General features: G+C 37.8%; 1 protein-coding gene across 11 annotated transcripts in view; it reads left to right on the top strand.

Annotated features, from left to right (window-relative positions):
• The window catches only part of CCDC73 (coiled-coil domain containing 73), a 196,477-nt gene that overhangs the window by 178,851 nt on the left and 2,031 nt on the right, over positions 1-15,595 (top strand). For all 11 annotated transcript variants that reach the window (XM_035262301.3, XM_054240729.2, XM_017977993.5 and 8 more), the window contains 3 exons: positions 3,655-3,844; positions 4,814-6,325; positions 9,408-9,541. In XM_035262301.3, the coding sequence (XP_035118192.1) occupies positions 3,655-3,844; positions 4,814-6,325; positions 9,408-9,541 (1,836 nt within the window). The remainder of the gene's footprint in view (positions 1-3,654; positions 3,845-4,813; positions 6,326-9,407; positions 9,542-15,595) is intronic.

The raw sequence follows: 15,595 nt of genomic DNA, 5'->3' as shown, positions 1-15,595 counted from the left end.
GGGTGGATCATGAGGTCAAGAGATCGAGACCATCCTGGTCAACATGGTGAAACCCCGTCTCTACTAAAAATACAAAAAAAAAAAAAAAAAATTAGCTGGGCATGGTGGCGCATGCCTATAATCCCAGCTATTCAGGAGGCTGAGGCAGGAGAATTGCCTGAACCCAGGAGGCGGAGGTTGTGGTGAGCCAAGATCACGCCATTGCACTCCAGCCTGGGTAACAAGAGCGAAACTCCATCTCAAAAAAAAAAAAAAAAAAAAAAATGCTCATCACTAATCATCAGAGAAACGCAAATCAATACCACAAAGAGGTAATATTTAGGCCGGGCATGGTGGCTCATGCCTGTAAACCCAGCACTTTGAGGGGGCCAAGGCGGGTGGATCACTAGGTTAAGAGATTGAGACCATCGTGGTCAACATGGTGAAACCCCATCTCTACTAAAAATACAAAAATTAGCTGGGCATGGTGGTGCGTGCCTGTAATCCCAGCTACTCAGGAGGCTGAGGCAGGAGAATTGCCTGAACCCAGGAGGTGGAGGTTGCGGTGAGCCGAGATCGCGCCATTGCACTCCAGCCTGGGTAACAAGAGCGAAACTCCGTCTCAGAAAACAAAACAAAACAACAACAAAAAATTTCACACCAGTTGGAATGACAAAAAGTCAAAAAAGAGGCTGGGCACAGTGGCTCATGCCAGTAATCCCAGCACTTTGGGAGGCCAAGACGAGTGGATCATCTGAGGTCAGGAATTCAAGACCAGCCTGGCCAAGAAGGTGAAACCCCACCTCTTTTAAAAATACAAAAATTAGCTGGGTGCAACAACACATTCCTGTAATCCCAGCTACTCAGGAGCCTGAGGCAGGAGAATTGCTTGAATTCATGAGGCAGAGGTTGCAGTGAGCTGAGATCATACCGTTGCACTCCAGCCTGGGTGACAGAATGAGATTCCATCAAAAAAAAAAAAAAAAAAAAAGTCAAAAAGCAACAGATGCCAGTGAGGCTGCATAGAAAAGGGAAAGCTTATATGCTGTTGGTGGGAGGGTAAATTAGTTCAGCGACCGTGGGAAGGTTGCTCAAAGAACTTCAAACAGAACTGTCATTCAACCCAGCAATACTATTACTGGGTATACAGCCAAAAGAAAATAAATAGCTCTACCAAAAATACACATGTACTTTTATATGCATTGCAGTGCTGTTCACAAAAGCAAAGACATGGAATCAACCTGGGTTCCCATCAACAGTGGATTGGATAAAGAAAATGTGGTACATATACACCAATGAATACTACACAGCCGAAAAAGAATGCAATCATGTCCTTTGCAGCAACATGGATGAAGCTGGAGGCCGTTATCCTAAGCAAATTAACAGACGAACAGAAAACCAGGCCAGGCGCAGTGGCTCATGCTTGTAATCCCAGCACTTTGTGGGGGTGAGGCGGGTGGCTCTGAGGTCAAGGATTTGAGACCGGCTTGGCCAACATGATGAAACCCTGTCTTTACTAAAAATACAAAAATTAGCTGGGCTTGGTGGCGAGAGCCTGTAATCCCAGCTACTCGGGAGGCTGAGGCAGGAGAATCGCTTCAATCTGGGAGGTGGAGGTTGCAGTGAGCCAAGATTTGCATTCCGGCCTGGGCAACAGAACAAGACTCCATCTGGGTGGGTTGGCGGGGGTAAGAACAAAAACCAAATACCAATATTCTTATAAGTTGGAACTAAACATTGGATACTCATGAACATAAAAACAGCAACAATAGATCCAGGGAATTACTAGAAGAGGTAAGGAGGGAAGGAGACAATGGTTGAAAAACTACTGGGTACTATGCCTACTACCTGGGCAATGGGATCAGTCATACCCCAAACCTCAGCATCATACAATATAGCCATGCAACCAACCTGGACATGTACACCCTTAATCTAAAATAAAAGTTGGAATTATTTAAAGGCAAAAGTAATAAATACAGGTTCATTAGATATCACCACTTCAGTGTATTACCAACTCTTCAAACTCAGCAGGTTCAAACTGAACTCATGATATTTTCCTTCAAATCTACTATTCCTGTTTTCTCGTTTAAGGAATGCGACCCACACAGTTAACTACTTACCTACTCTGAACTCCCAGGAGTCTTGACTCACCTTCTCTCTCAGCCTTCACATCCAATCATTGCCTGATTCCTATTAACTTTAGTTCCATAAATCACCAATTTGTTCACAGCTCTTCATCTCTACTGATATCACCTGGACTACTGTGGCATTATCCTGATGTATCTGTCTGCCCCATGTGTTCCCTCCCTTTACTTTAGTGTTTTTCAGACTTCTAGATGCAACCTATCAGTGATTCATGGAAATTAGTTTGGTGGTTTGTGACCAGAATTCTTCTAAAAATGAAATGAACTAGCATAGAAAACATTAGAGAGTGTAATAATAGGTACTGTTTAGTGTGCTTATTGAGTTATAAAACATATTTTCATTGCTGGTTTCCATCAATGAAGTTTAGAAAACATTAGTTCATTTTTTTGTATTGTAGCCAAAATGGTCTTTCCAGTCAGATCATGTTATTCATTCCCTGTTTTAAACTTTCGGTGAGTTATCAGTTTCTTCCTGGTAGAGTTGAAACTCCTTAACATGCTGTGTTAGGCCCTTAATGACCTAGGCCCAGCTTTCCTCAAGCCTCACTTCTCTTCATTCTTCTCCCTCTATGTAAGCTCTAGCGAATGAAATGACTCATAGTTCTATGAATATATTCATAATCTTGTTCTCAGGCATCGTTATATGCCATTTATTCTTTCTCGAGTGCCTCCTTATCCCCATCTATGACTCCATATCATACTTTAGGTATGTTTAGCTAACACCTTCTCCAAGAAACTTTCCTTGACTCCCCAAAGCAGGGACAGGAATATTCCTGTATGTGCCAATTGTAATCTGTATTTATCCCTCTCTGAACATGTACATTTTATTAAAGTTGCCTATTATTTATTTTCTTATCTTCATACCAAACTGTAAGTTTTTCGAGGATAGGGACTATATTTTGTCCATCATTGTATCCCAAAGCCTAGTACTGCTTCACATATAATGTGTGCTCAATATATAGGGGAAGAAAAGGCATGTTGGAATAATTTGGTGTTTTAAGGATATATAAAAATACTGCTTCACCTAGCATGGTGGTGAGCACCTGTAGTCCCAGTTACTTAGGAAGCTGAGGCAGGAGGATAGTGTGGGTTTAGAATTTTGAGGCTTGCTGTGCACTGTGATTGCACCTGTGAGTAGTCACTGCACTGTAGCCTGGGCAACATAGCAAGACCTCTTTAAAAAATGAACTGCTCAAAACATTTTGCTTGTCATTTCTATCTTGTCTTTAATAATGGGTGGTTCTTCTATTACACATAACATTTGGTATTATATAATAATGTGGTATGCATGTTTGAAAATCTACAAAGGTCTCAATTTTGCTTAAATATGATAGAGTATATAAAATGAATATAAAGTGATATTGTTATAAAGTGTATGATATATTAAACTTACTAAAAAATCATTTGGTTTCAAATAGAAATTGCCGAATGGTTGAACTGAAACACAGATTCCACATTTATCACATTTGCTCAGATGTTTTATATGTTTATAAACAATGTTTTTAAAAGACTCTTTTCCATTTTAAACTAGAATGTTCCAGAAGTAAACAATGAAAACAGTGAAATGTCAACTGAAAAACCAGAAAACACCATTATACAGAAATATAATACTGAGCAAGAAATAAGGGAAGAAAATATGGAGAATTTTTGTTCAGATACTGAATACAGAGGAAAAGAGGAAAAGAAAGAAGGCTCATTTATGGAGGAAATCATTATAGAAGGTAACCTTAAAATTATATTGGTATTTTCTAATATGTATGTTGATGTTCACAGTATATTTTTGGGAAAATTACATTTCTGCCCCCCCCCTTTATGACTCATTCCTTGTCTTTTTGCATCTGGTTTCTGCCTTCACTGTTTTGCTGAGAATGTTCTTGGAGTCACCAGTAACCTTCTGATGACCAGACCTAGGGCATTTTTCTTAATTCAGATAACCTTTCTGCAACCATTCGAATACTTTATTAATTCTTCCATTTTTAAAAAGCATTATTTAAAGATGATACTGATTGGAAGTGTTCAAACCTAGGCTAAACAACCACTTGGTGGAGATGTTGTAGAGAGAATGATTGGACTTTTAAAAAGTCCTTCAAAAACCTAAAATTTATATTCTAGATGAACTATACTAAAAAGTTGAGATATTTGTTAGAATGTAGATTTCAATATAGAATATTGAATAAGTAGATATTTTATATGCTTGTCCAAAACTATTCTGGAATTTAAAAATACTCACTGGGTAATGAATACAAGTGATGACTGTCAGTCTTGAAGAAGCCGGCTAGCATTTTCTGGATACTACTGGATTTGGGCAGTAACCTCTTAGATAAATCAATTTTTATCAGTTCTGTGTTTATGTGGAATTGTAGTATATTTCCTAAATGAAGCAGATAGACTAGAAAAATAAAACATTTTGTAATACCTCAACTTCCCCTTTTTAAAACCAAAAATACTTTGCTGTTATGAAATTAAAGTTTAATATGGGTACAGCCAAATATTTAGCATGCTAAAGATATACTCATTATAATAAAGGCAACAAAATATTTAGGTAATACTGATGTCATTAAGTTTCTAAAATTATTGACCAATGAAATATTTAAGGTTAAATGTTTTTATAAAAATAGGTGATAAATAAGTTTTACGAAACCAGGCTTTAGTGTATAATGTAAAATTTTACTGTGTTCCCATCATGACAGATTTACAGCTTTTTGAAAAAAGCTTCAAGAATGAAATTGATACTACTGTATCTCAGGATGAAAATCAAAGTGAAATCTCCTTAAGCAAAACTCTCTGCTTAGATAAAGAAGTAATTAGTCAAGGACAAACCTCGAATGTTATGGACAATAGAAAATCAGTTGCTACAGAAATAAAAGACAAGATGTGCTTGGAAAAAGACAATGGATGTACAGAATTAAAATCACCAAATAATCCTTTTTTAGTGTTAGATACAGTGATAACAGAAAAAATACATATAGAAAGAACTGAAGGATTAGATGTTCACCATACAGATGTACATCTGGAGGTTGAAAATAAAAAAACATCATTTAACAGTATTTTCAATGAGACAGCACACAATACATATAATAATAAAGATGTTTCTGAAAACGAACCATTCAAACAATTCACATTGCTTCCAGGGACTCGAGAACCTGCTATAGGGAAGGAAATTCCAAATAGTGACCAAACCAAAGCAGATGTGGATTCATCTCGAGATATAAAAAAAAATCCTGTTCCATGTCAGAAACATAGTTTACAGAATTCAAGTAATGTTATGTTAGATGATGAACAGTGTAAAATAAAACAAAGACAACTGTTAATTAAAAAAAGTGAGTGCAGCATATTACCTTCTAAACAAAGTTCAGATTTTCTGCAAGTCTGCAATGATACTTCAGAGAAGCCTGAACTAACTGTTCCCTGTGATACAGTAATCGATCACCAGGTTTCATCTGCTGCTTTTAGTGATAATTCAAAAGTACTTCTTAAGAACTCAGATAAAAATATTAATAGTATGCCTATGTTGATGAAACCCAGCTCAAGCACTGGGGCAAAAACTATGTGTAAAAATATGAGTGATATGCAAAATAGTCAATTTAATAACTGTTTGGAATATTTAGAAAACAATAATGTGAACATTTGCCATCTTCATCTTAACAATGAGAATAGTCATGCTTCACAAGCCAAAGATGTGAAAACTGCTGTTCATATGAAAACCTGCACAGAAATACAGTTTTCCAATAAAGAGAATCAGATTGATGAGAATCAGGTAACTGAAGCCACAAAAAATGACTTCTTCCTTTTTGTGAGCATTAATGAAAGACAGCATACATTGTTAAATAATACAGAGAAAACAGAGTCATTAAATGACATCGTTACAGGAAAAATGTTCAGTGAAGGACAGCTGGAGGAATCACATTCATTTCACATAAAGCCATCTGGAGATTTAGTAAACAGAAGCGGAAGGTCAACCTTTGATCTTTCAACTTCAGATAAAAAAACTGAGAAAACTCCAGTATACATGAATTTTTCAGCCCCCGGACCTTGGTCAAAAGTAAATCACATTGAAAGTCAAACAGCAAGCAGTTCAACCCGTAGCATTTCTTTGTTGCTGAAGGAGAGACCACTAGATCCATCAGAAAACAAAAAGATCATTTCCATGGCTCTTTGTAAAAATATTGCTGGAGATGATGTCAGAAAGGATATTGGACCAGGTAAGAAAATAATGTTTTAGTTCTTAAAATGTTTTTCTACTTACTCTTCATAAATGCTTACAATCATATTGTTAACTTTTGTCTTAAAAGTTTGTTTTCATTAAGGAATAGCAAAACCAACAGATGTGAGTCATTGTTTTAAATTAGGAACAACTACTTAATATGATTCTCTTGTTTTTTAACTTTTAGAGCAAATGCAGTGAAGTAGTTAAGGCTTCTGCCAAGTGTGCATATTTATTGCTCTTCTTTCTATACATTCACATTCATCGTTAAAAACTTCCTTCCCTCAGAACATTTTAGTTTCTCTCCTGTGTTGTCTGTCTTTGCCCAATTTCTCTCTCTTTCCTTAATTTTTCTATTTTTATCTGTCCCTTCATCCACACCACAAATCCGGCTTTTCCTTCTGTTTTATAAGTAATAGTGAAAGATAACATCAATATATTTCCTATGACCAGTATTTGTCAGTTTAAAACACTTTACATTGAATCCCTTAACATATATTAATGCATTCAGATGTTACAGAGAATAGAGGGATTTTTCTATTCTTAAAAACTGCCTTAGGCCGGGCCTGGTGGCTCACGCCTGTAATCCTAGCACTTTGGGAGGCCGAGGCAGGTGGATCTCGAGGTTAGGAGATCAAGACCATCCTGGCTAATATGGTGAAACCCCATCTCTACTAAAAATACAAAAAATTAGCCAGGCGTGGTAGCATGCGCCTGTAGTCCCAGCTACTCGGGAGGCTGAGGCAGGAGAATTGCTTGAATCCAGGAGGCGGAGGTTACAATGAGCCAAGATTGTGTCACTGCACTACAGCCTGGGCAACAGAGCAAGACTCCGTCTCAAAAAATAAAAAAAAAATAAAAAAAAAAAGCCGGTCGTGGTGGCTCACACCTGTAATCCCAGCACTTTGGGAAGCCAAGGCGGGTGGATCACGAGGTCAAGATATTGGGACCATCCGGTCAACATGGTGAAACCCCGTCTCTACTAAAAATACAAAAAATTAGCTGGGCATGGCGGCGCGTGCCTGTAATCCCAGCTACTCAGGAGGCTGAGGCAGGAGAATTGCCTGAACCCAGGAGGCGGAGGTTGCAGTGAACCAAGATCGTGCCATTGCACTCCAGCTTGGGTAACAAGAGCGAAACTCCATCTCAAAAAAAGAAAAAAAAAAACCAAAAACCCTGCCACATGAAAATGACATAATGTCCAAGCTTTAAAATACTCCAGAAAAAAGTAGGGGGAGAGGTATTACTTAATATTGATGGGTACTGAAGTACATAGTATGTTTTTGTTTTATTTTGTTTTCTGTTTTGAGATAGGGTCTCACCTGTTGCCCCACCTGGAGTGCAGTGGTATGATCATAACTCACTCCAAGTTTGACCTCCCAGACTGAAGGAATCCTCCTGCCTCAGCCTCCTGAGCAGCTGGGAGTATAGACATGCCACCACACCCAGGTAATTTTTAAAATTTTTGGTAGAGACAGGTCTCACTTTGTTGCCCAGGCTAGTTTTGAATTTCCAGGCTCAAGTGATCCTCCTGCCTCAGCTTCCCAAATTGCTGGGAGCCACCATATCCAACCTGGAAATTTTTCACTAAAGTATTTAAAAATAAAAACATGCTATGTATCATGAATTGGTGCTGTATGAATGTAAATTGAAAATAAAAAGCAGCAGTTTAAGAAGTATGATCATGAGGAAAATGGTGTTTTTATTTTCAGGATAGCATGTTTTCTTTTCTTTTCTTTTTTTTTTTTTTTTGAGATGGAGTCTCACTCTGTCGCAGGCTGGAGTGCAATGGCATCCTCAGCTCACTGCAACCTCCGCCTCCTGAGTTCAAGCAATTCTTCTGCCTCAGCCTCCCAAGTAGCTCAGACTATAGGTGCATGCCACCACACCCAGCTAATTTTTGTATTTTTAGTAGAGATGGGGTTTCACCATGTTGGTCAGGATGGTCTCAATATCTTGACCTCGTGATTCGCCTGCCTCAGCCTCCCAAAGTGCTGGGATTACAGGCGTGAGCCACCACACCCAGCCAGCATGTTTTCTGTTAATAGCAATCTCATAGTCAAAAGTTGCTGAGGTTGTTAAGGACATTCTTAGATTTTAAGGGAACTTTGTGGGTTTAACATTATGAACTTAGACACCTTAAAAAGATGTAGATTCCAAGAAAAGCTTTTATATGACCCTCAGATTTAACAGGCTTCTTTTATAAAGGAAATTGAGAAAAATTTAAAGAGGATATTTGGTGGTTAAAAACAAAAACATCTCGTTTACTAGCATGAATGGGAAATAATGCAGGCAAAAATCAAATAACCAAAACACTGTGTAACCTCATTTCCCAAACTAATTTTGCAATGTTCCAAAATATATTATTTAAGATTCCATTAACTTTTAGTTAGGTACTGCTTTAGGTGCTGGTCTAAAAATCTATCTACCATTTTTTCTGAAGTCCTTTCTTGTAAGTTAAATTTCGTTGATATATAAGATATAATTATATAAGATATAAAGGGTGATATCTAAAATTCTGTCGAAATTCAACCTGTGAAATCCTCTTAAATATGCCATCAGTATCTTTTAACCTGTATAATTTGCATATTTCTAACTTATTTCTATCAACTTATTAAAGCCGAATGTGACCCCTTCTGAACAGCCCTTTGTTGGACTTCTCACTGTGGCCAATTTCTTTAAATCGTTTATAAATGTGGTCTCTGGTCCTAACTTTTTCCCTTAATCTGAATTGGCAAAATATTCACTATGTAAATGTGTGGGCAATACAGTAACCAGGGGAATAATGATAACACTGTATGAGTTATTTTGTTTTAGAAGGTATTTATACCATTTCTTTCACTCCTTTTAATGTGGAATTATAGTAATCAGGTTTTAGAAAGTAGCAATAATAAAATCTTGGTTTCTGAAATGAAATCCTTGGTATAAGAGCAAAGTCTTGGAAAACTGCAAAATATTCAACATAAAAATAGAAACTGTTGCTTGTTAAATACAAAAGCATAGGATCAGAAACAAGTTCAGTCACTAAAATGAGTACCTAGAAAAAAACTCAGTTCTGCCATTTCCTCTTTGTCAATCAGATAATACCAGCATTAACAGAGTTGCTGACACTTTGAATAACTGGAGTATCCATCCAGATCCCAAGGGAGAACCCAGTCAAGAGAAGAATGCAATTGCAAAGACTTTTTATGATTCTTCTTTTCCCACAGAACATGTAAGTCAATTAAAAATATTGCCGAGCAGACCTTAGTGAGCTAATTCTACAGATATGTGTAGAATTGTACGCATCTGGATGCTTTAAGACCTAACTGATCTCCAAAATAATATCAAGAGGGCAATGTGGCACCATTTTTCACAATTAAGGTTGATAGAAAACAGCAGGAAAAAGTCACAGTGTATAAATCAAATAGATACAATCCAGCCTGTTTTGGGAAGGAGAGTGTGAGGCATCGGATTATATACTTCTACTTTTTATTCATCTAAATTGGAAAAGTGGTATTTAAGCATTTAAAACTTTATGTTAATACAAGATGATATCTAAAATTAAGCTAATCAAGTCTAATTATTTTTAATAATGCTTAAGTTAATTTACATTATTTTTGGAAATTGAGATGGAAAGAATTGAAAACTCAGAATACATGTGAAAGGATCAAGTATTCATGTGATAATGTATGGATGTATGTATTAAGCAAAGTATTTGTAGAAATTATATGACTTCCTGGAGTCTATTTGTCATAAGGAAAGCAACTAACTATAGCAGGAAGGTTATCTGATTAAATGTATAAGTTTTATATCATAGTGTGTAGAACTTTAATAAGAAAAAGGTTGCAGTGTTCAAAGTCTATTAAACAACTTTCACTTTAACACATACAAAATGAATATTATAGTATTAACACATCCTTAACAAATAACAGCTTTAGCAATGCATTTTATTTTCATTTCTAAATAGGAGAAACCTCAAGTTAGATCGTATACCTCTTCTGAGAGCTGAGACAAAAGTCAGCAACTACCCTTGATGTGGTTTGGCTTTGTACCCCACCCAAAGCTCATCTTGAATTGTCACTCCCAACAATTCCCAAGTGTCATGGGAGGAACCTGGTGGGAGGAATTGAATCCTGGGGGTGGGTCTTTCCCGTGCTGTTTGCATGATAGTGAATAAGTCTCACAAGATCTGTTTTAAAAATGGGAATTTCCCTGCAAGAGCTCTCTTCTCTCTTGGTGCTGCCATTTAAGAATTGCCTTTCACCTTCCACCATGATTATAAGGCCTCCCCAGCCACATGAAACTGTAAATCCATTAAATCAGTTTAATGCATTTCCCAGTCTCGGGTATATCCTTAGCAGATTGAAAACAAACTAATACAGTAAATTGGTACTAGGAGTCTCTAGTGTTGCTGAAAAGATACCTGAAAATGTGGAAGTGACTTTGGAACTAGGTAACAGGCCAAGGTTGGAACAGTTTGGAAGGCTCAGAAGAAGACAGGAAAATGTGGGAAAGTTTGGAACTCCCTAGAGACATGTTGAATGGCTTTGACCAAAATTCTGATAATGGTATGGATGATGAAATCCCATTTAAGGTAGTATCAGATGGAAATGAAGAACTTGTTGGGAACTGGAGCAAAGGTGACTTTTGTTATGTTTTAGCAAAGACATTGGTAGCATTTTGCCCCTGCCCTAGATAGCGATTTGTGGAACTTTGAACTTGAGAGAGATGATTCAGGGTATCTGGTGGAAGAAATTTCTAAGCAGCAAAGCATTCAGGAGGCAACTTGGGTACTGTTAAAGGCATTTAGTTTTATAAGGGAAACAGCATAAAAGTTTGGAAAATCTGCAGCCTGAAATAGAAAAGAAAATCCCATTTTCTGAAGAGAAATTCAGGCTGGCTCTGAAATTTGCATAAGTAACAAGGAGCCAAATGTTAATCTCCAAGACAATGGGGAAAATGTCTCCAGGTCAAGTCAAAGGTCTTCATGCAGCCCGTCCCATCAAAGGCCCAGAAGCCTAGGAGGAAAAAATGGTTTTCTGGGCTGTGCCCAGCATCCCCATGCTGTGTACAGCCTAGGGACTTAGTGCCCTACATCCCAGCCACTCCACCTGTGCTTAAAAGGGGCCAAGACACAGCTCAGGCCATTGCTTCAGAGGGTTTAAGCCCCAAGCCTTGGCAGCTTCCATGTGATGTTGACCCTGAGAATGCACACAAGTCAAGAATTGAGATTTGGGAACCTCTTCCTAGATTTTAAAGGATGTATGAAAATGCCTGGATGTCCAGGCAGAAGTTTGCTGAAGGGGCGGGGCTCTCCTGGAGAACCTCTGCTAGGGCAATGTGGGATCAGAGCCCAGAGTCCCTACTGGGGTGCTGCCTAATGGAGCTGTGAGAAGACGGCCACTGTCCTCCAGACCCCAGAATGAGATCCAGCAACAGCTTACACTGTGCATCTGGAAAAGCCACTCAATGTTGGCCCATGAAAGCAGCCAGGAGGGAGACTGTACCCTGCAAAGCCGCAGGGGTGCAGAACTGCCTAAGACCTGGCTGCCCTGATGGCTTTTGGACTTGCATGGGCCTTTGGCCCCTTTGCTTTGGCCAGTTTCTCCCATTTGGAATGGCTATGAGTACCCTGTGCTCCCACTGTAGGAAGTAACTGGCTTGCTTTTGACTTTACTGGCTCTTAGGCGGAAGGGACTTGCATTGTCTCAATGAGATTTTGGACTTTTGAGTTAATGCTGAAATAAGAGTTTGGGGGACTGCTGGGAAGGTGTGATTGGTTTTGAAATGTGAGGTAAGATTTGGGAGGAGCCAGGGGCACAATATGATTTGGCTGTGTCCCCACCGAAATCTCATCTTGAATTACAATTGGTCTCACAATTCCCACATGTCATGGAGGAACCTGGTGGGAGGTAACTGAATCATGGGGACCGGTCTTTACTGTGTTGTTCTCATGATAGTGAATAATAACCATGAAATCTGATGGCTTTCAATGTGGCAATTTCCCTGCACAAGTTCTCTTCTTTTGCTGCTGCCATGTAAGAATTGCCTTTTGCCTTCCACCATGATTATGGAGGCCTCCCCAGTCACATGGAACTCTAAGTTCATTAAACCTATTTTTTCTTCCCAGTTTCTGCTATGTCTTTATTAGCAGTGTGAGAACAGACTAAGACACCCTTTTCACATTTTCCTAATTGAGCTCATCAGGCAACAGTACAGTTTCCACTTGGTCTATTTAAGTGTGTATTATTAAAAATATAGTGACTAAAGAGCAATAACTTTGGTATTAGAAAATCTAAGTTTTAACCTTGGCCAACTGGATAAGTCAAAGAATCAAAACAAAGAGGAAGCTTGAAGGCATTAAAGCTAAACATCCATTTCTAATTATGGTGAATCCTTAACCCTTGTAAGATAGCTGTTCTACTTTCAAACATCTCCCTTGAAAGCCCATTTTTATAATTAATCTAATGGGGAAGTTCTTTCTTTTTGTCTAATTCTTCATGCTCTATCTGCAACTAATGTTGCTTTTAAGAAAGTATTTTTGGCCAGGTGTGGTGGCTCATGCCTATAATCCCAGCTTTGGGAGGCTGAGGTAAGCAGATCACAAGGTAGGAGTTTAACACCAGCCTGGCCAATATGGTAAAACCCGTCTACTAAAAATACAAAAATTGGCCAGGCGTGGTGGCAGGTACCTGTAATCCCAACTACTTGGGAGGCTGAGGCAGAACTGCTTGAACCTAGGAGGCAGAGGGTGCAGTGAGCCGAGATCACACTACTGCACTGCAGCCTGGGCAATAGAGTGACTTCTTTCATCTAAAAAAAAAAAAAAAAAAAATTTATAGACTTTTAAACTTTTTCATCCTGCAAGGATTTTTTTTTTTTTTTTTTTTTTTTTTTTTTTTTTAATACAGATGAAGTAACAGTGACATAAACGTGAAATAACTTTCCAGGGTCATTAAGACATGGTAGGTGGTGGACCTAGGCTAGGAATATCTTGGCTCTTAGTCAAATGCTATCTTACATTTTCTCAACCTTCAAAATAGAAAAAAATGTTTATTTTCAAAGACTTGTGCATATAAAGCAAACTCAATTCACTGGCTGAATAGACATTTTCCAAGTGCTTATTACTTTGTGCCAAGTACTATGGTAAGCATCACTGTATTAGATTAAAGCTTGAGTATAAAATATCATGTAATGTGGGGCAAATTCAAAAGTGGATCTCCTTACAGATTTAAGACATAGCCACACCCATTCCTTTGCACACTGTAAATGAGTTTTTGCACAGCACTAAGAAATGAGCTGTTGTAAGAGGCCATTTGGCCCACAAAGCTGAAAATACTTACTCTGGCTCTTTATGGAAAAAGTTTATCAACCTCTGTTCTAAATCAATTATATGAAAACTTATAGCCAAAAAATTGATGTTCTTTTTATTTTTCAACATTATTTTATGTACAGCGTACATCAACTCTGTTTAATTCAGGGAAGATATTAAGTACCAATCTACTTTCTCTGGGTTCAAAGTAACTTGAAAAGATGCTATGTTTTTCGTTCTTGTTAATGGCATTAGGTTGGCAGCCTGCTGCAATCTTGATTATAACCAGGAATGAGAATGGAAGGCCAGAGCAAGCAAAGCAAGCCACTTAGTTTTTTTATATCCAATGAATTAGATTCATTTAAGTTAAATTTAAAAATATAATCCCAGGCAGTAATAAAAGGACTGGTACCAAGTGATGGGACATTTTTAGGCCAAAAATTAGATCTTGTGAGGCTGAAAGAGGAAATAGGTGATAAATTTCTAAAAAGAGGAGATAGGAGGGGAAACAACAAAGATAGATGGCAATATATCTTGACAACAGCTAGATCTAAAATTACTGTGCAGAGGCTGCAGAACCCTCAGGTAAGCTAAACAGGACAAGTTTTGTTGAGTGTAAACATTAGTTATTCCATACTGTACCTTGTTTCTCTAAAGCCAATCCCTGCTCCTACCCTTAACACCAAGTAGGTAGTTAAGAAGAAAGAAACTAAAGCACTTTAGTTCTAAAGTGTAAACGTGTCCATCCTTTCCATCAAGATAAAAAAGTCAAAGAATCGGGATTTTGGGAAATTGTTAATTTGTACTTGGATGCCAAATACACCAAAATGAACCTAGCATTTTGATGGCAAAATGGGACATTAGATCATGCAGCTCACCAGTCATTTTACTTCAGAATTAGTAGCAACCTAGATTTCGATTTCATCTATTTTTCCCTGTTTTTGGTACTGAATGAATTACTTAAAATCTTTCCTGGCCCCATGAACTAAATGAAGTATGGTGAACACACTTGTATAGTAGACACTATCAGAAACATTTTATCCATTACCAAATAGTTATTCTTTCCAGTAATAGCATCAGGGAACTAAAAGGAGCAAATGAGTAAACTGAAGCCCACAAAAATTAAATGACTTGCCTAAGTTGTCTTAGCAGTTCTGTGCACACTTTTGGAAGAAAAAAGGCAATCAGACAAATATGAACACAGAATCACCCCAAAGATCAGTTAAAACTCTGAGGAGACTAGTGGTTGACTATAAAATTTTCAGGAAGGGAGCCAAACAGAGCAATCCAAAAGGAACAATCCTTAGGGAGCCATGAACTTACCATTCTAAACATTTAAGTTCATTTAAGAAATAAATATTACTACGTAATCTAACACTGAAAATGACAATGTTACTAATATGCCACTTTTACCAAATTGAAAAAGATTTTAATGTAAGGCAGTACTCAAAGATCTTCACAAAGATTTCTGAACAAATGGTATTCACTGCAGCCTAGTTAATAACTGTGATCATTTTCTTAAAATTTAAATGTCCAAAAATAAATCACAGAACACAGAATATAACAGCTATCCTCTTAACAGACTTAAGAACAGGAGGAAATGCTAAAAATGTTCAACACAGCATATAAACCAATAAAAATATGACCCCAATATTTAAAAAGTGTTTACAGAAAAAGACCAGGAGATATACTCTTTAATGGAGGCTGGGATTGTGGGTGATTTTAATGTAATTCTATCCTGTTCCATATTTCTAAAATACATGTGCATATCCCTTACAACTAAAAAACAATACAGTATTACTCACTCCTGTAATCCTAGAACTTTGGGAGACTGAGACAGGCAGATCATTTGAGCCTGAGAGTTAGAGACTAGCCTGGGCAACATGGCAAAAAAAATCCAAAAGTTAGCTAGCTGTAGTAGCAGATGCCTGTAGTCCCAGCTACTTAGGAGGTGAAGGTGGGAGGATCACCTGA

The sequence above is a fragment of the Callithrix jacchus genome, chromosome 10, assembly GCF_049354715.1.
Source record: "Callithrix jacchus isolate 240 chromosome 10, calJac240_pri, whole genome shotgun sequence".
Classification (NCBI taxonomy): Eukaryota; Metazoa; Chordata; class Mammalia; order Primates; family Cebidae; genus Callithrix; species Callithrix jacchus.
The sequence above is the reverse complement of the archived record's forward strand: the minus strand, read 5'-3'. Positions and strand labels throughout refer to the sequence as shown.